Source organism: Leucopleurus acutus, assembly GCF_964270905.1.
Source record: "Leucopleurus acutus genome assembly, chromosome: 1".
Classification (NCBI taxonomy): Eukaryota; Metazoa; Chordata; class Mammalia; order Artiodactyla; family Delphinidae; genus Leucopleurus; species Leucopleurus acutus.
Window position 1 is genome coordinate 23,985,817 of NC_139142.1, and position 18,647 is coordinate 24,004,463.

The following is an 18,647-nucleotide window of genomic DNA, read 5'->3' on the forward strand; positions in this document are numbered from 1 at the left end:
AAAGACTTCTTCTGGAAGGAATTAAAATCATGGCATCATGGCCATGGCTAACTTAATTAAAAAGAAAAACATATATTCAAAGAATGAGAAAAATCTACCAAGCTGCGGAAACAAAACGCTCTCCCTAATTGATTTAGCAATAGTACAATATTCAAAGGTAATCAAGAAAATGATACAAAGAAAAGCAAAACAAAAGGAAAGTATTTATAACTTTTATCTATACAACTGAATTTTTTTTCTTAAATAACAAGCACAAATGGAAAATTGAAGTAAGAGAAGAAACATATTTTAATAATTATCCTTGTGAAATTGTAAAGGCTGGGAGAAAGTTTGACTTCGACATATCCAAACCCATAGGGTATCTCTACCCCTCTCCATGTAACCTAACCCACCACCTACTTCACAGACTTCCTCCCCAGCCACCTAAGAGGAGCCTCTGGGCACTCTCTCCCCTCAGCCATTACCTGCCGGAGGTTGCGTGTCACTTTGACATCATGCCAGGCGTTGTCATTGAATTTTCCATTCACTGGCTCCACAATGGCCTCAAAGGCCCCAGACCCCAGGTTAATGACCAAGGAGACTGCGCCATCCTTCAGAGCCAGGTTGACATAGTCAGCCGACTTGCCCGTGTGCAGGATGAGCCCGTTCCGCTGCCAGGTCTTAAAGGACAGGGTGATTTCATCACTGCTGCTCTGGATTGGGTTCTGAGACAGGTCGTAGCACAGGTACTCTGAGCCTCGGAAAGTGGCCACATTCTCCTCTCGAGCTACAGAGAAAGAAAAGGGGAAAGCGATCAACACTTGACTGGCATGAGCCAGGTCTATGCAAATACCAAACAGACACACTCACACGCACACGCACGCACGCACACACACACACACAGGCACACACGTACATGCACACACACGCACACAGGGCAGTGTCCCTGCCAGAGGCTTGATACCAGCACAACACCCCCTCCAACCATTCCACAAGACTCGTATCTAAGTACTAGGGAAACTAGCAGAGAAGGTAACTGCAGAGAAGTTATATGTCCACACAGGGGTAGAAGACTAACACGATGGTGCAGGAAAGCTTGCTACCTTTCCTTCAAATTTTCTCAGAGAAAAGCCTAAAGGGAAATTTCATGCAAAATGGTAAAGTGAGGTTTACTTGCTTTTGCATCAATATTGGCTTTTAAATGCTTGTAGAAGAGCTGGTTTAGAATGGATAATTAACTGTTCTGACAAAGGGTTCTTTAGCTCTAGGTACCTTTTATTGAACAATAACTAAAAATCAATTAGCCTGAAAGATTTGGCTCTAATTTCCATCCATTAATAACCCAGCTAACTTTGGTTTCCATGGTAGAGTCCTGTGCCCAGTGGAACGTGACTGGGTTTTTAAATAGGAGGTTGGACCTGAGGAAATGATTGAGCAGATGAGGAAAAGGGAACAGAATGGAATTTGGTAATATGTTTTGATAAGACAACAATACTTCCCTTAGAGTCAAAGGGACCTATGCCCTAGAGGTCTCCTGTTTGAGATGGCCTGGTCTGACCATCCTACAGAACATCTCTCTCCATAGGACCAGGGGTCCACAGAGCCAACATGGCATTCCACTGGGACTCATACTCTCTTTCAAGACCATATTTGAGACCCTGGAGTCCTGTAATTCCCTACCCAAAGAGCCCCAAGTCTCTTTCCAGGGGTTGTGCAATCCTCCTTCCTGGATCCATTTTCTGAAGGCAAATCATGCTATCAGTGTTTATACCTCAAGGTCTGAGGGCTAGCCCTGGGGGACTGTTTGCACAGGTTTGGACAGAGCTTTGCCATGTAGGTCGAGGCATCCACGTGCATTTATACCAGACCTCTGTGATACAGGATGGAGCTGAATGTAGGCAGAGGAAGGGGAAAGGCCACAGGCTGAGGACCAGAGGGGCTGGCTCTCCCTGTGTTGGTATTTCCCAATGCAGAACTCCTAGGAATCCAAAAACTCTAAGTGAGAACCTGACTTAACCAGGTAGTGTCAAAGATCTACTTTTCAAGGTTAAGAGAAAAGAATGTATTTTATTTAATTATTTGTTGATTTGATTTATAACGTAGACACTCAGCATGTACACCTCCATTTGTCCTCTTGTCAGGCAGCCTCATTTAGAGAGTGGCCTACTTCATATCAGTGTTGGTCAAAAGCACCTCCTCAATGAAAAGAAATGGGCGACAATACAAGTTTAGATATGCAGCTTCCCTTTAAAGAGGGGTGGCAGGGTCTGCAAAGTAAGGTTGAGGGGACTCTATTTTCCCTTCTAGACCTACACTTCCGCCTTAGTCACCAAAGCTTGTCCACATTAATTCATATCCTTATCGACCATCATAGTCCTTGGTAAGTTCCCTAAGTAAAATCAAATAAGCATTTTCTCATCATGAGGTAAAGGAGTCACTCTTACAACGTGAAGAGGTGACCACCCAACATATACTGTTGAATTCATTGTAGCATCACATCATTAAAACATGAGCCTTAACATCACACTCCAGAGAGTTAGAAGAGATTAAGTGTGTCCCATATCTTCCAGAGGGCCTCAAGGATGTGTGTACACCTACACATTTCTGTTTGCACACACACTGGTATAAGCAAAAGGGACTTGTCCACCTCTAGGGGACCAGTGTTGTTTTACACATATAAGTAGCGAGTACTGCTCAGCACATAACCCATGCCAGATACATTTTACCAAAATTAGTTCCCCCAAAATCACAGAGCAGAAATTTGGCACTATCTGTATGTTTGAAACGGGTTCATCCATGCAATCCCCTACTGCCCTATTTTCACGATCTCCCATTTCTAAAGAAATGGTTTTGTTAAAATTCAACTGGACAAGCTCTTGTTCAGTAGACTGGACGTAACCCTGATTAGCAGAAGATAGCAAATCAAATTCAGTTATCACCGCTAAGCTCTTTTCCTAACAAAGCAAATGTACACACAGCCAACTACTACGCCTGTCCTTGGCAACCCACATGGTGTATTAGTGGGAGTCTTCTATAAACATTTAAGCTATACCTTGTGTGCCCAGTGAACTGAGATAAATGAGCAAGGAAAGGAATGCCTCTAAGAGAAGCCTCAATTAATCATTGAGTACCCTTCAAAGGGGGAACGGCCTGACACAGAACAGCAAGGCACCAGGATATTATTTAATGTGCTATGTGGTGCTTAATATTTTTTACATAATTAGACTAAGGAGTCTATCAAAATAATAAATTTTAGAGCTATAAAGGATTTTAGAGATTGCCTGATTTAACACCCTTATTTTATTAAGGAAGAAACTGATGACTAGGAATAAGAGAGTTGCCCAAGACCAGACAGTTAGTTCTACTCTGGACTTCTACTGCCTCTGGACTTTTCTCTAAATATCAGTTACCTTTTCTTTTGCCCATCATTCTGGATATAGCACATGCTCCTACTCTGCTTCTCAAAGGGCATGAATAATTCCACTGAACCATGTACTGACTTACAAACCATCACAAACCTTTAATAAACTGAGCCAGAGACCTATTCCTCCTACCCCATGTAAATCACACTTACTCACCAAAAGAAATGTTTCCCTTCCCTGCATCCCCACCCCCCGGAATCAGTGTGTTTAAAACAAAAGAACGTGTTTCATGTGGAAGGCCACAGAAGAAAAATGACATCATTAAGAGAAGAGGCTATCACAGTAAATAAATAACAAATAAAACCAATGTAGGAAAATTTTTTATGTAAATCACATGCTTATTTATGCTAATATACATGCAGATTAATCAATGAAGATTTTATGTAGCCTTGAGAGTACATTCCTTTGCAAATATCTAATGAAAACTGCTGCAAGGTTCACAACCTTCCCAATCTCTTCATTCAATGATGAATTTTCCCAGTTTACCCTTTCCCCTTCCCTGGGCTGGAGAAAAACACCAGAGCAGCATCACCCCAGATGCTGGCTGTCTCCTTCACATGTCAACAAACAACAGACCACTGAAAGCTACTCTCTGAATCGTATTCTAGATAAGCAAAATCATATCATTTTTAATTCATGGGATACCTTCCTCCTGACTGTTACAGGAAGGAGAGGCATTGGCAGTGCATGACCCAGTCTTTAAAAGAACAAATAAGGGGCTTGCAAGATCTTCCTTTGTATACTCTCACAACTGACATTTTTCTCCTAAGGTCCCAATCTGTCTTAATTTCCTTCCAGTGGTTAAAGCTCGAGCATTCTCTTATCACCTTGAAAACCATACCAAGTTGATAGTGAACATAACTAAAAGGTGCAAAACCAAATAGTGACAAACACATTTCTAAGCCCACTCAATTCTCCAAACTCTCCATTAGAAAAATGTAAGACTGCCCCAAATCTGTTTTCTATACTGAGTGTTTCCACTGAGAAGGAGGTTGAAGAGACAATTCAGTCACCTTGTATGTATTCAGGCTAAATAGGTAGAGAAAATGAATGCAGGGGATTATGTAACACAGTAACACACAAGAGCTTAGCATAAAGCTACAGCTTGGCAGAAGGGTAGGCACTGACATGGCTAACGGACTGTTTAGATTCACTGAGATTATATCACCCCAAAGTTTACAATCAATTGCTTAAGCATTAAAATAAAAATGTTACTCTCACTGCATGAAAAGCAGAGCTCAACCCTGTACGACAACAAACCGTTTACCCATTATTTGTAAGTGTCCAATTGATTAAACACTAGATGCAATCGAGATAAGTATAACTCAAGGTTTTGAATCAGTGTGTATAAGACATAAAGCACTGATCTTTCAAATGGCTTGTTAATCCAAGTACTGATATGTACATCGCATTAACAAGCATTTACTCAGTCCTATTTTCCACTCTCTCCCAAAAAACACCCAACTACTGATTTATGTAATAATTCTATTTCTCTGAGAAATTCCAAAACAGATTGAAATATTCTGTGTCATTTTTTTATTACTATACAACCTAAGAAGTATGAAGAAATGCATAACGCTGTTGACTTGGGCCTGTGGTTCCTGATAGCTTGGCGCCTTAGGCTGTGAGATCAAGGAATCTGGACCTTACTCTGAAGGTTCTGAGGAATGACTGCATAATTTTACTGAGAGGATGAAGGGTCAGATTTGTATTTTTAAAATACAAGATTATGCAGCCCAACTTCTGCTGGGTTGAGAGTGAACTGGAAAGAAATGAGAGCTGAAGGCAGAGAGCCCAGTTAAAAGAAGAGAACGCATATGAACCACTTTTCCAGGGGGTGCCTGAAACTGGCTCAACCTGAATGTTGATATAACCCAGTGAGATTTGCATTTCATTGGGCAAGAATGGAAGCAAAAGTTCCTAGAAGAGACAACCTAAGGAACTGAGAGGCAGACATTCTGGAAAACCAGAGACCATAGGATACTTAAGATCCAAATGCAACCAAGGAAAACCAAGGGCCAGAGGTAAAAAATGAGGACAAGGACACAGCACTAGGCATGAAAGGGCTCAGGTGAGAACAGGTCAGGAATGGGTAAAGGATTCTATTCACAGTTTTTAAAATATATATTTCCAAATGCTCAAATGCTTTCTTAATTGTTGTTTGTATTCCCTCAACACTCTGTGAGGTCACTTTGCTATGATTATATTAATGTAAGGAAGAGGGGGCACACAGTTTACATAGGGCATCCAAGGAGCTTGGAAGCATTTAGGCCAGTTCCAAACCCTTAGCCCACTGATTCTCAGTCCATTGCTTTTGCCACCACATCACACCACCTCGCCAGGAGCTCAAATTCTCAGGGAATAGGTACCTAGGACCCTGTATCTGACATCCTGTGACTGCATGAAGTTCCATGTGTCAAAAGGAGAAAACACTGACAATGACAGGTAAGAGCCCACTCAGGCAACAGGAGCCCACGCAGGGGCATCAGCGAGTGGGGCTGGCTCTATTCCAAAATTCCCTAGTAGCAGGTTGGAAAAAGTCAAACTGAGATCACACTCTTCACCGTCATCAGACAGAGAGCCCAAGAAATGGAATTTTTAGGTACCCCTTAGCAGAGCCTATGAAAATGCCAACCCCTCTGGAGTGGCTGCAGGCACTGGTCCTGAGCAGAACACCTGCTGTTCTCTAGAAAGGGAGGGGGAGCCAGCTTCTGAGGACGCGCCCCAGAGACAGAGGCAAAACTGTTCTCATCTTTGAACCATTTGTCCTTCAACTGGCCTCCGCAGCAGCATGGTACTTTAGTCTGTACCAATGCAAAGATAACCCTGGTTGGCCATCCTGGCCGGCCCACCCTGGAGCTAATGAGGCACAAAAACACGAGCTACTGCTGCCCTCCCTGCCAGACAAAGGGATGTCCTACGGTCCTGGGGCTGGCCCGCTGACTCCTTTCCTCCGATCCACAAATTCAGGAGGGACAGCACTGTCCCTCCTCCGTTGGTGCAGCTGCAATGTGAGGTTTCAGGTTCTTAATGTTCTTATGTTGTAAACTAACATATCACCCAATTCTACGCAGGCAAAGAAGCCATGATGATGATGGGAGAAGCACAAGCCCAAGGCAAGGGGTACACAAAGCAGAAATAAACTTTTTGAGATGGCCACAGTTCCACAGTTGTTCTACTCATTCCCACAGGGACCACATATCCACTCAATTCTGAAAGTCGCCTTGAGCTACAACACCAGTTTGGGTTGTTTGCTGGCAAAGGAACAAGTTAAGGCAAATGTGAGTTTGTTCTTGCACAATTCTGTTTTCTTTCCATGCAACCTGCTAAGAATGCAACATCCAGAACAATTTCCACCTCTAAAGTCTTCTTACAAGCTATGTGTAGACAAGACACCCAAGTTAGCTGTTGGGCTGTGAGATTATCGTATTTGCAAAAATGAGGGAAAAACAGAAATATTTTTACTACATGGAATTCTATTATACATCATCTAAGGACATTTCCTGCTAGAATTAGGGAAGGAACACACTGAGTAAAAAAGGAAAAAGACTGCACAAGTGACTACACTCTTGCTTCTTCCTGTCCCATTTCCCTTACAATGTATTTTAGGGCCAAAGAGAGCATTTGAATAGATCAAACTGCAGAGCCATCCCCCAAGGAGAAACAATGAACCTTTACATGCCACATCCCATCATACAGGTATTTTAAAAGCAGAGTGTACCAGCAGACAGCAAATTGTGTCGTTATGAGTGATCCTGCACTACAAAAGAAAACACACAGGAAATCTGACCTCCTAAGGCCATTTCCAACCCTTATCCTCAGACTCTGTAGGAAAGATGCAGCAGAGAAATAAGTGGACTTTTCCACGCTGCCCTGGTCACTCACTAGCCGGCAGATGCTTCTTGAGAGTGATGAGAAAGAAAATAGTAAATCAAGTTGTCACTTGGGAAAAAAAACAGCCAGCACCCTGGCGAGGGAAGCTGCCTCGAGTCCACAAAAGAATGGCCTGGAAAATCATGCTTCACTGAAATCACTAGAAAGCTAATGGTATCCTAAAGACTGCATTGCTCTCAATTGTATTACAATAAAAGTTAAAATTTCTGTTCATTCATTTAAGGAATAAGTATTTCCAGGTGCCTACTATGCACCAGGTGATGTGTCCAGTGTTGAATGCACTTGAGCCACCCAGGAACATGGTGAGTAGGAATAATTAGCTGACATTTTACTGAAGAAGAGAAATTATAAATCTAAAAAAAATTCAAATGCTTACTAAGCGCCAAATCCTGACATGGACTCACATTAAACAGGGCATCCTCCTGTAGCTCAGAGTGTAGTGGAAATGTGGACTTGATTACATGGAATTTAATAATAAGGCTTTGAACTGGACAGACCTAGGTTTGATATCCGGCTCTGGAACTTACCTAACTCTATGGAACCTTGGCTTATTACTTAACTTCTCTAATAGCTAGTTTCCTAATCTATAGAATGAGCACAACCATAGTATATGTTTCATAGAGTTACTGTGAGACATGAATCAGATAAAGTTCCTGGCCCAGTTCCCAGCCACAGACGTGTTAGCTGTTGCTGTTGTTGTTGAGAATGCACATATAAACAAGTGACTACAAGTGCAGTAAATGTTTCATAGGTGATACAGGCACACAGAAGAAGGAATAACTGACCCTGGGTGTTAGGGAAGGCTCCATACAGGAGGTCAAACTTAATCTGGGTCTTGAAGTATGAGTAAGAGTTCACCATACAAAAGGAGGGACGAAGTTCTAGTTAAAATAAACAATGTATTCACTGGTGTGATCATTAGAAAAGCACGGGGTGTCCAGGGGATGGTAAGAAGTTCAATGTGGCTAAAGTAGCAGGCATGTGAGACTCAAGGTGCAGGTTGGGGTCTTATGTGTCATATTCTTGGGGCTCTGGGGATGGAGGACCAGCATAGGAGAACTTCGGCTTGTGAGTGGCACAATTATACTTGTATTGTATCAGGGGTCCAGTGGGTGGACTAAAGGCTAGAGAGGTAAAGAGGAATCCAGGAGACACCTCCAAGGTGGAATGGAGATTGCTAAGAAACCCTGGCCTGAGGCAACTGTGCTACATCTGCCTGCCCACTTATAATAATTTATGCAGTATGTTGTACATTTTGTTTCCCATAACCACCAAATCTATATGAGTCAAACTGTAATTATGCTTCTTTTACTATCGGCTTCTCATTTTAATTGTGGGTCAGTCAATCAGACAATCGTTAAACACAAATGCTGCAGTCTTATCCTGTAGAGGGAATTCCATTTCCCTGCATCCACGACTTCAGGAAAGCATTTCCTCCCCACCCTCCAGAAGGGGGTCATTTGGAGTAACACTTTGACCTTCTCTCACTTACTCATTCACCCGCTCCAATGAAAGAAGTAATTCACCTCCTTGGTGATATAATAAGGGTCTGACGCGCAGAGGTCCACATTTCTTATTTAGGTAATCACTGTTTCCATATGACCTGCCTTTCTCTTCCCTTCAGCTCTGCCCTTCCTACAAGGATTGTGAGTTCTCCTATAGGCTGCCCCATGCAGTGAAACCTATCAGAGTAGACTCTGCCCCTGCATAAGAAGGCCTTTGGTTTTCTAGCTCTTCCGCCTATGGCTGTGTGGCTGAGTTTAATTCAGGGGGGAAATTACTAGGAAGCCCAGCAGGACTGCAGATCAAAGCCACATTCTCTAACGCAGCTCTACCAGCAACAGAACTGATATCTGGATCCTTCATCTGACTGCCAATTTGAGTCTTGTGTCTGTTCCTCAATTAATTCAGAACATATGGTTGTCACTTGTCACCTCAGACAACCAGTCCTTGGACTGCTTTCACTCTGATTGGGAAGATAACAGACGTATCTGAAACTATATGAGGTCAATTGTAAGTAAATATATCAATTATATCAATAATTTTAAAGCCAGCTTTGTGCCACAGTGTTACTAAAACACATTTCTTGAAGTTACATCAAGTATATGGATGACTAGAATGGTGAAAATTTAACCAGGGTTGCCTTCCTGAAGATAAGTTTTAGATTGAGTTTTGATGTTTTTGAATAAAAAATTATAGAAAATACACACATCTGCAAACCTATATAACCTGTCACCTGTGGTCCAGTCCAAAAAGAATAATCTGCATGTTTATTTTTCTTCAACCAGCATCTTTTATCAAAGTTACAAAACAACTAAGGCAATTGTACTGGAGTACCTAATGGCTCATTGTGAGACTATACTCTACAGAGTTGATGAGGACAAAAACATTCACTAGAAACACACAGCAGGAGAGGAGAGGAGAAGACTGCGATTTTGATAAAAACCAAATTAATAATAATGAAATATATCTACAGTGATCCTGCAGCAGGAAGCAGATCATCTGAAATGATTTTTTTTTTTTACAGTGGCACATACACTGACCCTAACTGAATACTCACTGTATTCACACATACTGTTCAGAAAGGAATATAAATGTCATAAAAGGTTCACAGAATCTGGTAAAACTCAAACAGATATTAAGATATTTAGAAGCAATACATAGATTTTTAAACCCATATGGACTTTTAAAATATTTATTTCTGTAAAATTTCTCTTTTCATCTGAGATGAAAACAAGTAAAAACTCCTTCGTAACTAATCATCACTGTAGCATCAGAAGAGACCTTGGAAGATGACCTAATATACCTCTTACCTCAATAAATCTACATCTAAATCATCTTGCTGGTGAAACTCTCCACCTTTAAGTATCCAAGGAAAACAAGATTATTTGGTGTTATGTGAAACTTCCTACAGACATTTCTGGAGCTCAAATGGTTCCTGGTCCAAAAAGAGGAAAGCACATTGAGAGACTGCCAGGCTTCATTTGGGTGATCAACAGGGATGTAAATATTTCCTTCATTCAGCCCAGAATATACAGAGAATAATGAGTAAAAACTGTGGGTAGCTAATAAACTTTACCTCCACTAATTTACACACACACACACACACACACACACACACACACACACATAATGATCACTAACCATTATATATTACAGTGCTATTCGTATGTAACAAGAATGGAAAAAAAATCTACCCATCAACTTCAGGTAGTGTTTACTTCTGGGGAAGGAGAGAAGAAATGGAACCAGGGAGATATTCAAACAAGACTAAGTCTTTATAAAAGGATATAAGGCAAAAATGGCAAACCATTGAGATTTGTTCAATATGGGCGATAACTAAGCCAATGTTTACAATATCCTCTACTACAGGTTTATACTCTTTTATGTTTGAAATTTAGCATTCATTTTTAAAAAGTTAAATCCCTGCAGATGATTCTGATAAAATACCTAATCACCAAATAAATCTTAAACAATTCTCTTGTTATTTTACATGTAGATGTCAACTCCTTGACCATATCTTGTGAGCAGCAATTTTTCATACCTTTTCAAAATCTCCCACATACCCCAAAATGTGTTAAATAAAGACCAAATTGAATTGAAATGAAGTTGAATTGATCGCAGTGACGCTAAAGTTACCAGTTCTCCTCCTGCCTTCCCCACTCCTTCTGGAGACCCACTGCTCAGTACCTCAGCATCCCAGAGTTCAGCCTGGCTTCACGGGGGGAAAGAGGAGAAATGCTGATGGAAGTAAGGGAAGAGAAGACACCTGTGTTTGCTGCCGTGTGAAAGCTCCACAGCAAATGCTGAGAGCGGGAGAAGGCTGGCTGAGGTCTGGGGGGTGTGACAAGCTTCTGCACAAGCCTCCCAATAGCAGAATAAAATCATCCCAGTTCTTAAAGAAAATCCCCACTGGGAAACCTGAATCTGTGCCCATCCCTCTGGCCTTCCCTGGCAGCAGGCAGCCCAGCCCTCCTTTGTTAGCACTGAGGGCTCTAGCCTGCAAGTCTAGACAGAGTGGCTGGTTAAAAGGCCCTGGAGTCAATGCCTGGACAAGATCAATAAGGCTTTTTATGACACAATGAAAACTTTCTATTTTGTTAAATGCAGCTAATCTACCATTTCTGCAGTACCCTTAAAGCTTTCAGTGCTGAGCACTCAAGCCATGGTGATTAAAACCCTGTTTAGAGACACAACTGGGGAACTTGGCCAATGCAGAGGTACAAATCCTAGAGACGTGGGCTGCGTCTTCTTTTATGGCGAGGTATGCATTTCCTTTACCTCCCACATAAATAAGCGTGCCAGTGAGATGGGGCTGATTCTGCCCAAAATGAAAACCGCCCCATTCCAAGGCTCTCAAGAAGGGACTGATGATGCCCACAGTCCTACGTAATTAAACAAAGGGGTCTGAATCTGGGGGTGGATGAGGATGGGGTATGCTAAAAGGGGTAGAGAGGGAAAGTTCTCTAAAATGGAGGCAGACTTACAAATCAGTGACTTAATTTAAGAAGCCTGAAATAAAGGAGAAAATCTTCAGTGATTGCAAATTCAATTATAGAACTAAATAGAACTAGAATAAAGAACAGAATAAAGTGTTTATTTCATTTTCATCATTTCTTCACCTCAGACTATTAGCAGAGTTTTTTAACAGAAGATTTTTTGTGCCATAGTATAAAAAGGACAGGAAATTAACATTTATTGAACGTGTATTATGCTCTGGGCTTTAATCTAGAGAGGGTCTGAATACACAAACACTATACACGTAGTATTTGACAAGATTAACCAAGACCTGTCTTGGTGATTTGAGCTACAAGAATTCAAAATACTAACCACCAGAACCAATGTATTATTAATAGAAATAACATATATGTGTTCATATGTTATCTGAAAGGTGAGCTTTTTTATTAGGATACTTGGTATGTGTCTTATTTAACTCTCACAAAAGCCCTGTGAAATAAAGTTTTACTAGACCCATTTCACAGATGATAAAACTGACATTCACAAGGGGTGAAATACATGTACAACACCATGGCTAGTAAGAAGCAGATTCAAAATACACAGCAAGGTCAACCTCTAAACACTGTATGCTTTCCATTAGAACATGCTGCCTCCTACTAAGGGTTGGGTATCTTTTCCAAAGACCTCTGTCAACAGTATTCCTGTGGGAGAGGAACTATTAATTTAAACACGCACATGCACATGCACGCGTGCGTGCGTGCACACACATACACTTGCATAGCATGTCATATTTTCCAAACTGCTTTCACATACGTTATCTAATTTTGTAAAGCATCCTTCTGCAGCTTTTATAGGAACCTCTATCTGCTCAACAAGGGTAGATTTTCAGCAAACATTTAGATATATTAACCACATACACTGGATGTGAATATAGACCATTAGAACGATGGAGAAAATTGTAAGAATTCTCTACATTTGCAACACTGCAAATATATAACTGCTTTAAAAAATCCTTAATTATGAGAGCATAAAAAGGAAATCCCCTTCTGATGCACTGCATCTAAAATGGCAACCCACCTTCTAAGTCAGATGATTCACAAACCATCACCCCAGCAAGCTCACTGAAGCTCCAGGGCCATACAGCTGGACCCTGAGTTATAACACCAATGGGTACAGTCAGAAGTATGCTCAAGGCTTGCAGAGGGGGAAAAATTATTTGACTTGTTATTAGAAAGAGCACACAAAACTGAGATTATAAGACTCTCTGAAATAGTTATTCGAATTGGTTTAGCTTTCTTGGGTAGCCATTTACGATGAATGTTTATAGTTCCTATGATGTCGATAAAACTAACATCCTAACCCTCTCCAGAAATTAGGTAGCAGGTAAGATTTCTCAATGATATTTTTATCCATGGGTTAAGATAAAATAAGGAGTGATCTGGATATCCAGCTATGATATGAGGATGTTGCATAGGCGATCCCAGACTTAGAGAGGTTATGATATTTGTACATTATCACCAGGTGGTCAAGGTTTCTGACCACACTTTGTAGGTGAATGAATCAGAACAAAGAAAAGCATGGAGACTTAGAACATACAAAAACACCATCCAAGACTTAAGAAAATAAGCAGAACCGCTGGCTCATTCCTGCCAGCTATGGTGGCATCCCCAAACAGATATCAGCAAAGATGCATCTGGATACGGTGGCAGCTGAAGTCTGAGAGGAAGTTGACTGAATCTCACTGTCTGATTTAAAGGCCCAGAAATGTGGTTTTATCTCTCTCCAGGAGTGCCTATAATGAGAGATTGACTACACCAACTGAAATCAACATGTGACTGAGGTAGACAGCAGAATGTCATTATCATGATTTACAATGGAAAATTACCATCAAAAAATCCTATAGTCCACAGATTTGGAATTAACCATTGGTTCCCAAACAATGGTCTCAGTTAAAGTTTTTACCAATCCATAGTACAATCAGGAAGATAAGAACAATGCTGTACATTCTTTAATAAAAGCTAAACGTATGCAATACTCACTCATGCAACACACATCTGGGTAGGACCTACTCTATACAACACCGTGGTAGGCACTGGGAAGATAGCACTTTCATTCTATTCCTTTCTCATCTTGGAATTTCCTCTTTTATAAAGTAATGATGATGACAGATGAAATCTGGTAATGTCATCAGTTGGCAAAATAAATAGTCAATCCTATTTTGCTCCTTCCCTTTTCTGTAAAAATGTTACTTGTCAGAAAAATTCAAAAGTTTGAAGAACCACTGAACCAGAGAATGTTTTCTAGGTGTGCTGTCAGTCAGATGTTGACCAAAATGCGGCATTCTGCTGAAAAGGGGTTTACCAGGTGCTTCAGGGGTTCAGAAAAGGGGTTTACCAGGTGCTTCAGATATCCAACCATCCCAATTTGCCTGGGACTGAAAGAGTCCCAGGACATGGGACTTACAGTACTAAAAGGGAAACAATCCCTGGGAAACCAGGATGGTTGTTAACTCTACGTGGGTCACATGTCAGGAAGTAAAAAAATTAAGCAGATCAAATAAAAACTCTCAATCGCCTAGAATTCAAGGAAAAAAGAGGCTTGAATTAGTTGGATGCTTTTGTTAGCGAAGAATGCCTAGCCATTTCCAACCTAACATTCTGGTTTTTGAAGAACAAATGATCACATTAACACTACAAGTAATGTATTCATTGCTGTGGTATATTATATTCTAGAACTTTAAACTAAAGTCATCCTAAGAATAACCTGGACTTCCTTTGAGGATTCAAAACGTTCTTTGCGATTCCATGGACCTCAGAGCCATCTAACTCCTCATTGATTACCATTGTACATCACCACAAATAAACAGCTTTAACCTCGTACTGTTTGAATTAGGGATCATTAGTGTCTTCTGTATTAGAACTAATAAGGTTGTATGGAATGATTTATGCAAACAGTAGCATTCCCTTGGCGATACTAGGATAATTTCAGGAACAGGCAGAACTTTACATAAGCTTCAGAATCCCAGCCTCTGGTGCCCTCGGGTTTGCCCGAGTGCTGTGCATTCTTCCTTCCCCTCCCGGCTACCCCACTACCCACACCTCAACCAGCAAAGACCAGTCACCTTCTGGGGCCTCTGGAACACCCCTCAATGACACTGGGCCACTTCACAAAAGAGCAATAGTGCCCCGCTGCCCTCAAATGAAATAGAAAAGTAAGAAGACATCATCAAAGAAAGGAGAAGGAAAGAAGCCAGTACTTACTGTTCCTCTACTATGTGCCTAGCACAGTGAGAGTCACTTTGCAAATATTGTTTTTTCAATCCTATGATGACCTTAGAAGAGTAGGCGTTATCACTGTTTTACATACCAGAAAATGTCCACAGTCCCTGAGATGCAGGTGACAGTGATGATGCCAACTACCATATTTGAAGCTCACTGTGTGTCAGGGGCTTTAGCTCTGGCTTACTGTTATGCAGATGACATTTAATATAATCTTCACCATAATCTATTCAGGTATTATTATCTGCAGTTTTCAAAGGAGGGAGCTGAGATTCATAGGCTCAAGGCTATCCAATTAGAATAACAATAATTGTCAAGGAAGGAATTTAGAATGAGGCTAGACTTGGGTCGAACTTCAATCTCATTGTTCTCTCTATTGCAACAAGAGTTAGGTTTTGTACAGTATGGAGGTTTCTCAAAAAACTAAAAATTGGACTACCATATGACCCAGCAGTTCCACTCCTGGGTACATATCCAAAAAAACCAAAAACACTAATTCAAAACGCTACATGCAGCATTCAAAGTAGCATTATTTACAGTTGCCAAGATATGGAAGCAACTTAAGTGTCCATCAACAGATGAATGGATAAAGATGCTATATATACATATATATAGCTATATATACATATATACATATATATATATGCTATATATACATATAAGAACTGCTCAGCCATAAAAAAAGAATGAAATTTTGCCACCTGCAACAACATGGATGGACTTGGAGGGCATTATGCTAAGTAAAATAAGTCAAACAGAGGAAGACAAATACTGTAGTGACATCACTTATATGTAGAATCTAAAAAATACAACAAACTAGTGAACACAGCAAAAAAGAAACAGACTCACAGATATAGAGAACAAACTAGTGGTTACCAGTGGGGAGAGGGAACTGGAGAGGGGCAATATAATGGGGACTAAGAGGTACAAACTACTATATATAAAGTAAGCTACAAGGATAGGGACCTCCCTGGTGGTCCAGTGGTAAAGAATCCGCCTTACAATACAGGGTATACGGGTTCAATCCCTGGTCAGGGAACTAAGATCCCACATGCCGTGGGGCAACTAAGCCCTCGCGCCACAACTACTGAGCTCACGTGCCTCAATGAGAGAGCCCATGTGCCGCAAACTACAGAGCCCATGTGCTTTGAAGTCTGCACGCCACAACTAGAGAAGAGAAAACTCCGCACATCACAACTAGAGAGAAGCCCACGCACCGCAAAGAAAGATCCCACATGCCTCAACAAAGATCCCGCATGCCACAACTAAGACCCAACGCAGCCAAAAATAAAATAAATAAATAAAATAAGCTACAAGGATATATTGTACAGCACAGGGAAATAGTCAATATTTTATAATAACTATAAATGGAGTATAACCTTTAAAAATTGTGAATCACTATATTGTACACCCATAACTTACGTAATATTATACATCGACTATACTTCAATTAAAAATAGAGTCAGGCTTTGTATAAAAGCCACTCTCCTGAGATCAAGAGTGAAGCGACCCACTGTGTGATCTTTAGTGTCTCTGTGGTTGCCAGTCTGGACAGTGACCCTCTTTGATGACTCTCTCAAGCTGGCTATGCTCTAATCATTTTCCTTTTGGTTTCTATAGCAAGACAGCAGACCTACCAGTATAACCTGATTATATATCTTTCATGTCCGGCATTATCTACCCAAACCCCTCATTGTATCCAATCATTACTGAGAGTCAAATGAACAGAGTTGACTGACTATGTGTTACCTGACGCCTTTAAGTCACCCACTCACTTGATCATTGAATCATCCATTTGGATACCACATTTTGAGAGCACTAGTAATGTGGTAGGTTGAGAGTGAAAACAGAAGAGTCCTTTCAAATTTTAGCATGTCACATTTCTAGGGTAGGCTAAGTTAGAGAGTATCCTTAAACCAGGTCATTCTGAAGTGTGAACAGGCTTTGAAAACACACAGAGAATTATGCAACCTGATGGTATAATTCATATAATTTATTCCCTTTTTTCCCCATTCCAGAAGATGTCCACCATTTCTTTAAATGATCTGTAGTATTACACCATGAATTTCCTGACGAACAGGCTACACAGAACCCTGACTTTGGGTTAACCTCAAGGCACTGAGGGAAAAAGGAATTAACTGGTTTTCACATCCATGTCTGAGGAAGGTATTATGCTTCTCACTGCTTCTTGGCAGGTAGAATTGGTAAGGTGAAACCTAGCCATTAGCGATGGAAGGTACTTTGAAATCACGTTTTTCTACTTCTTTTTACAAGCCTAGCACAATTCAGTGTTTGTCCAAAAGAATTATCAGTAGAGGCAAGACCAAAACCCAGGCTTTCTGATTTTTATATAAGTGAGTTAGTTGCGAAATAACTATGGGGCGGACACATGAACCCGATAACAGAAGGGACAACCCTAGAAGTTTGCCTTCCAGGATGCTGGATGCCTAATTCTCACTTGAGTCCTTTCTCCAAGGCCTCCTGCATGTGTGTCTCATCCAGATGCACATTCACATCAATGTCCCAGAGTCACAAGAGCTGGCACTGGGCAATGCCTATCCCTGGAGAAGGGCTCTGGGTAAGAAGCCAGTCCCTCCATGTGGGTTACCTCTTCTACGCTCTGAGCTTCCTTTTCTCTTCCCCCTGCAGCAGTGGAGACTCTAGGACTTCAGGGAGGGAATGCTGCTTAATGACTCCAATGCAATCTCCTGAAAGCCTTATCAACGGTGTACAGCCCCTCTTCTGACAGCTGACCTTTCCCCTCGGTGTACAGCCCCTCTTCTGACAGCTGACCTTTCCCCTCGTTCTCAGGTCCAGGGAAAAACAAAAGCACCATAACAATTAAAAGCAGTAAAAAGAGGAGGAAGGAGGGGAAAAGAAACTCTAGCTTAATGCAGAGGAGCAACATAGAATTTTCTTAAAAAGAGAAGGAAGAAAAAAAGGAGGTGAAGCAAAAGAAAAACCAAGACAGTGAAGAGGGACAAGCACAAGAAGATCAGATCCTCCTAGGCCTCTTTACTTCTCTGCCTGATGGCTGCAGAAGTCATTGAAAAGGCTGTTAATAAATCTGAGAAACCATGCTGGTGAGGGAAAACAAAGAGGACCAGAAAAGAAGAAGTGATGGCATGCAATAGCTGGTGATATAGCAAATGTCCCTCCACTCTCCTTGAGGCCTGACAAGCATTACAAGTGGTCCAGGTGCTCTGTGAAAGAGAAGCCCCTTGTCTCAGTAACACAGGTGAGCCCAGCACCTGGCAACAGCCTCAGACCGACCCTTCAAGGGCCTCTGAAGTCCCCACAAACACACTCTTTGTATCATTCCTGCCTGGAAAACAGCATCCCTTTCCCATCTCATCTGAAATACATGGATAACTTTTATCTGACACTGACTTTAAAACACCTTTGGGGAGATGAATATATTAATCCATCCACAGAGAGATCACAGCATTCTCAGTATTTTGTGATTGAATTGTAAACAAACATACGTGTCTACAGACAAAAGAGAATTCTTAAGTTTTGACATTGATTTTGAAGGGGAAAAATAATGATACACCTGTTTAACTCAGGACATTTTAGGAAGGCCCACGATGACTGTTTTCTGCAGACTTGTGAAAGA

The 18,647-nt window shown here is 41.2% G+C and overlaps 1 protein-coding gene across 16 annotated transcripts in view; it reads right to left on the bottom strand.

Moving 5' to 3' along the window:
* The window catches only part of NRXN3 (neurexin 3), a gene marked incomplete at both ends in the record, with an annotated part of 1,633,255 nt that overhangs the window by 1,220,917 nt on the left and 393,691 nt on the right, over nucleotides 1-18,647 (bottom strand). For 8 of the 16 annotated variants that reach the window (XM_082851706.1, XM_082851704.1, XM_082851705.1 and 5 more), the window contains one exon: nucleotides 465-743. Coding sequence is in view for 8 of the 16 variants with exons in the window: in XM_082851716.1 (XP_082707842.1) it covers nucleotides 465-820 (356 nt within the window). Of the gene's footprint in view, nucleotides 1-464; nucleotides 821-18,647 lie in introns of those variants that run through there. The other 8 variants (XM_082851713.1, XM_082851712.1, XM_082851715.1 and 5 more) reach the window with 2 other exon arrangements.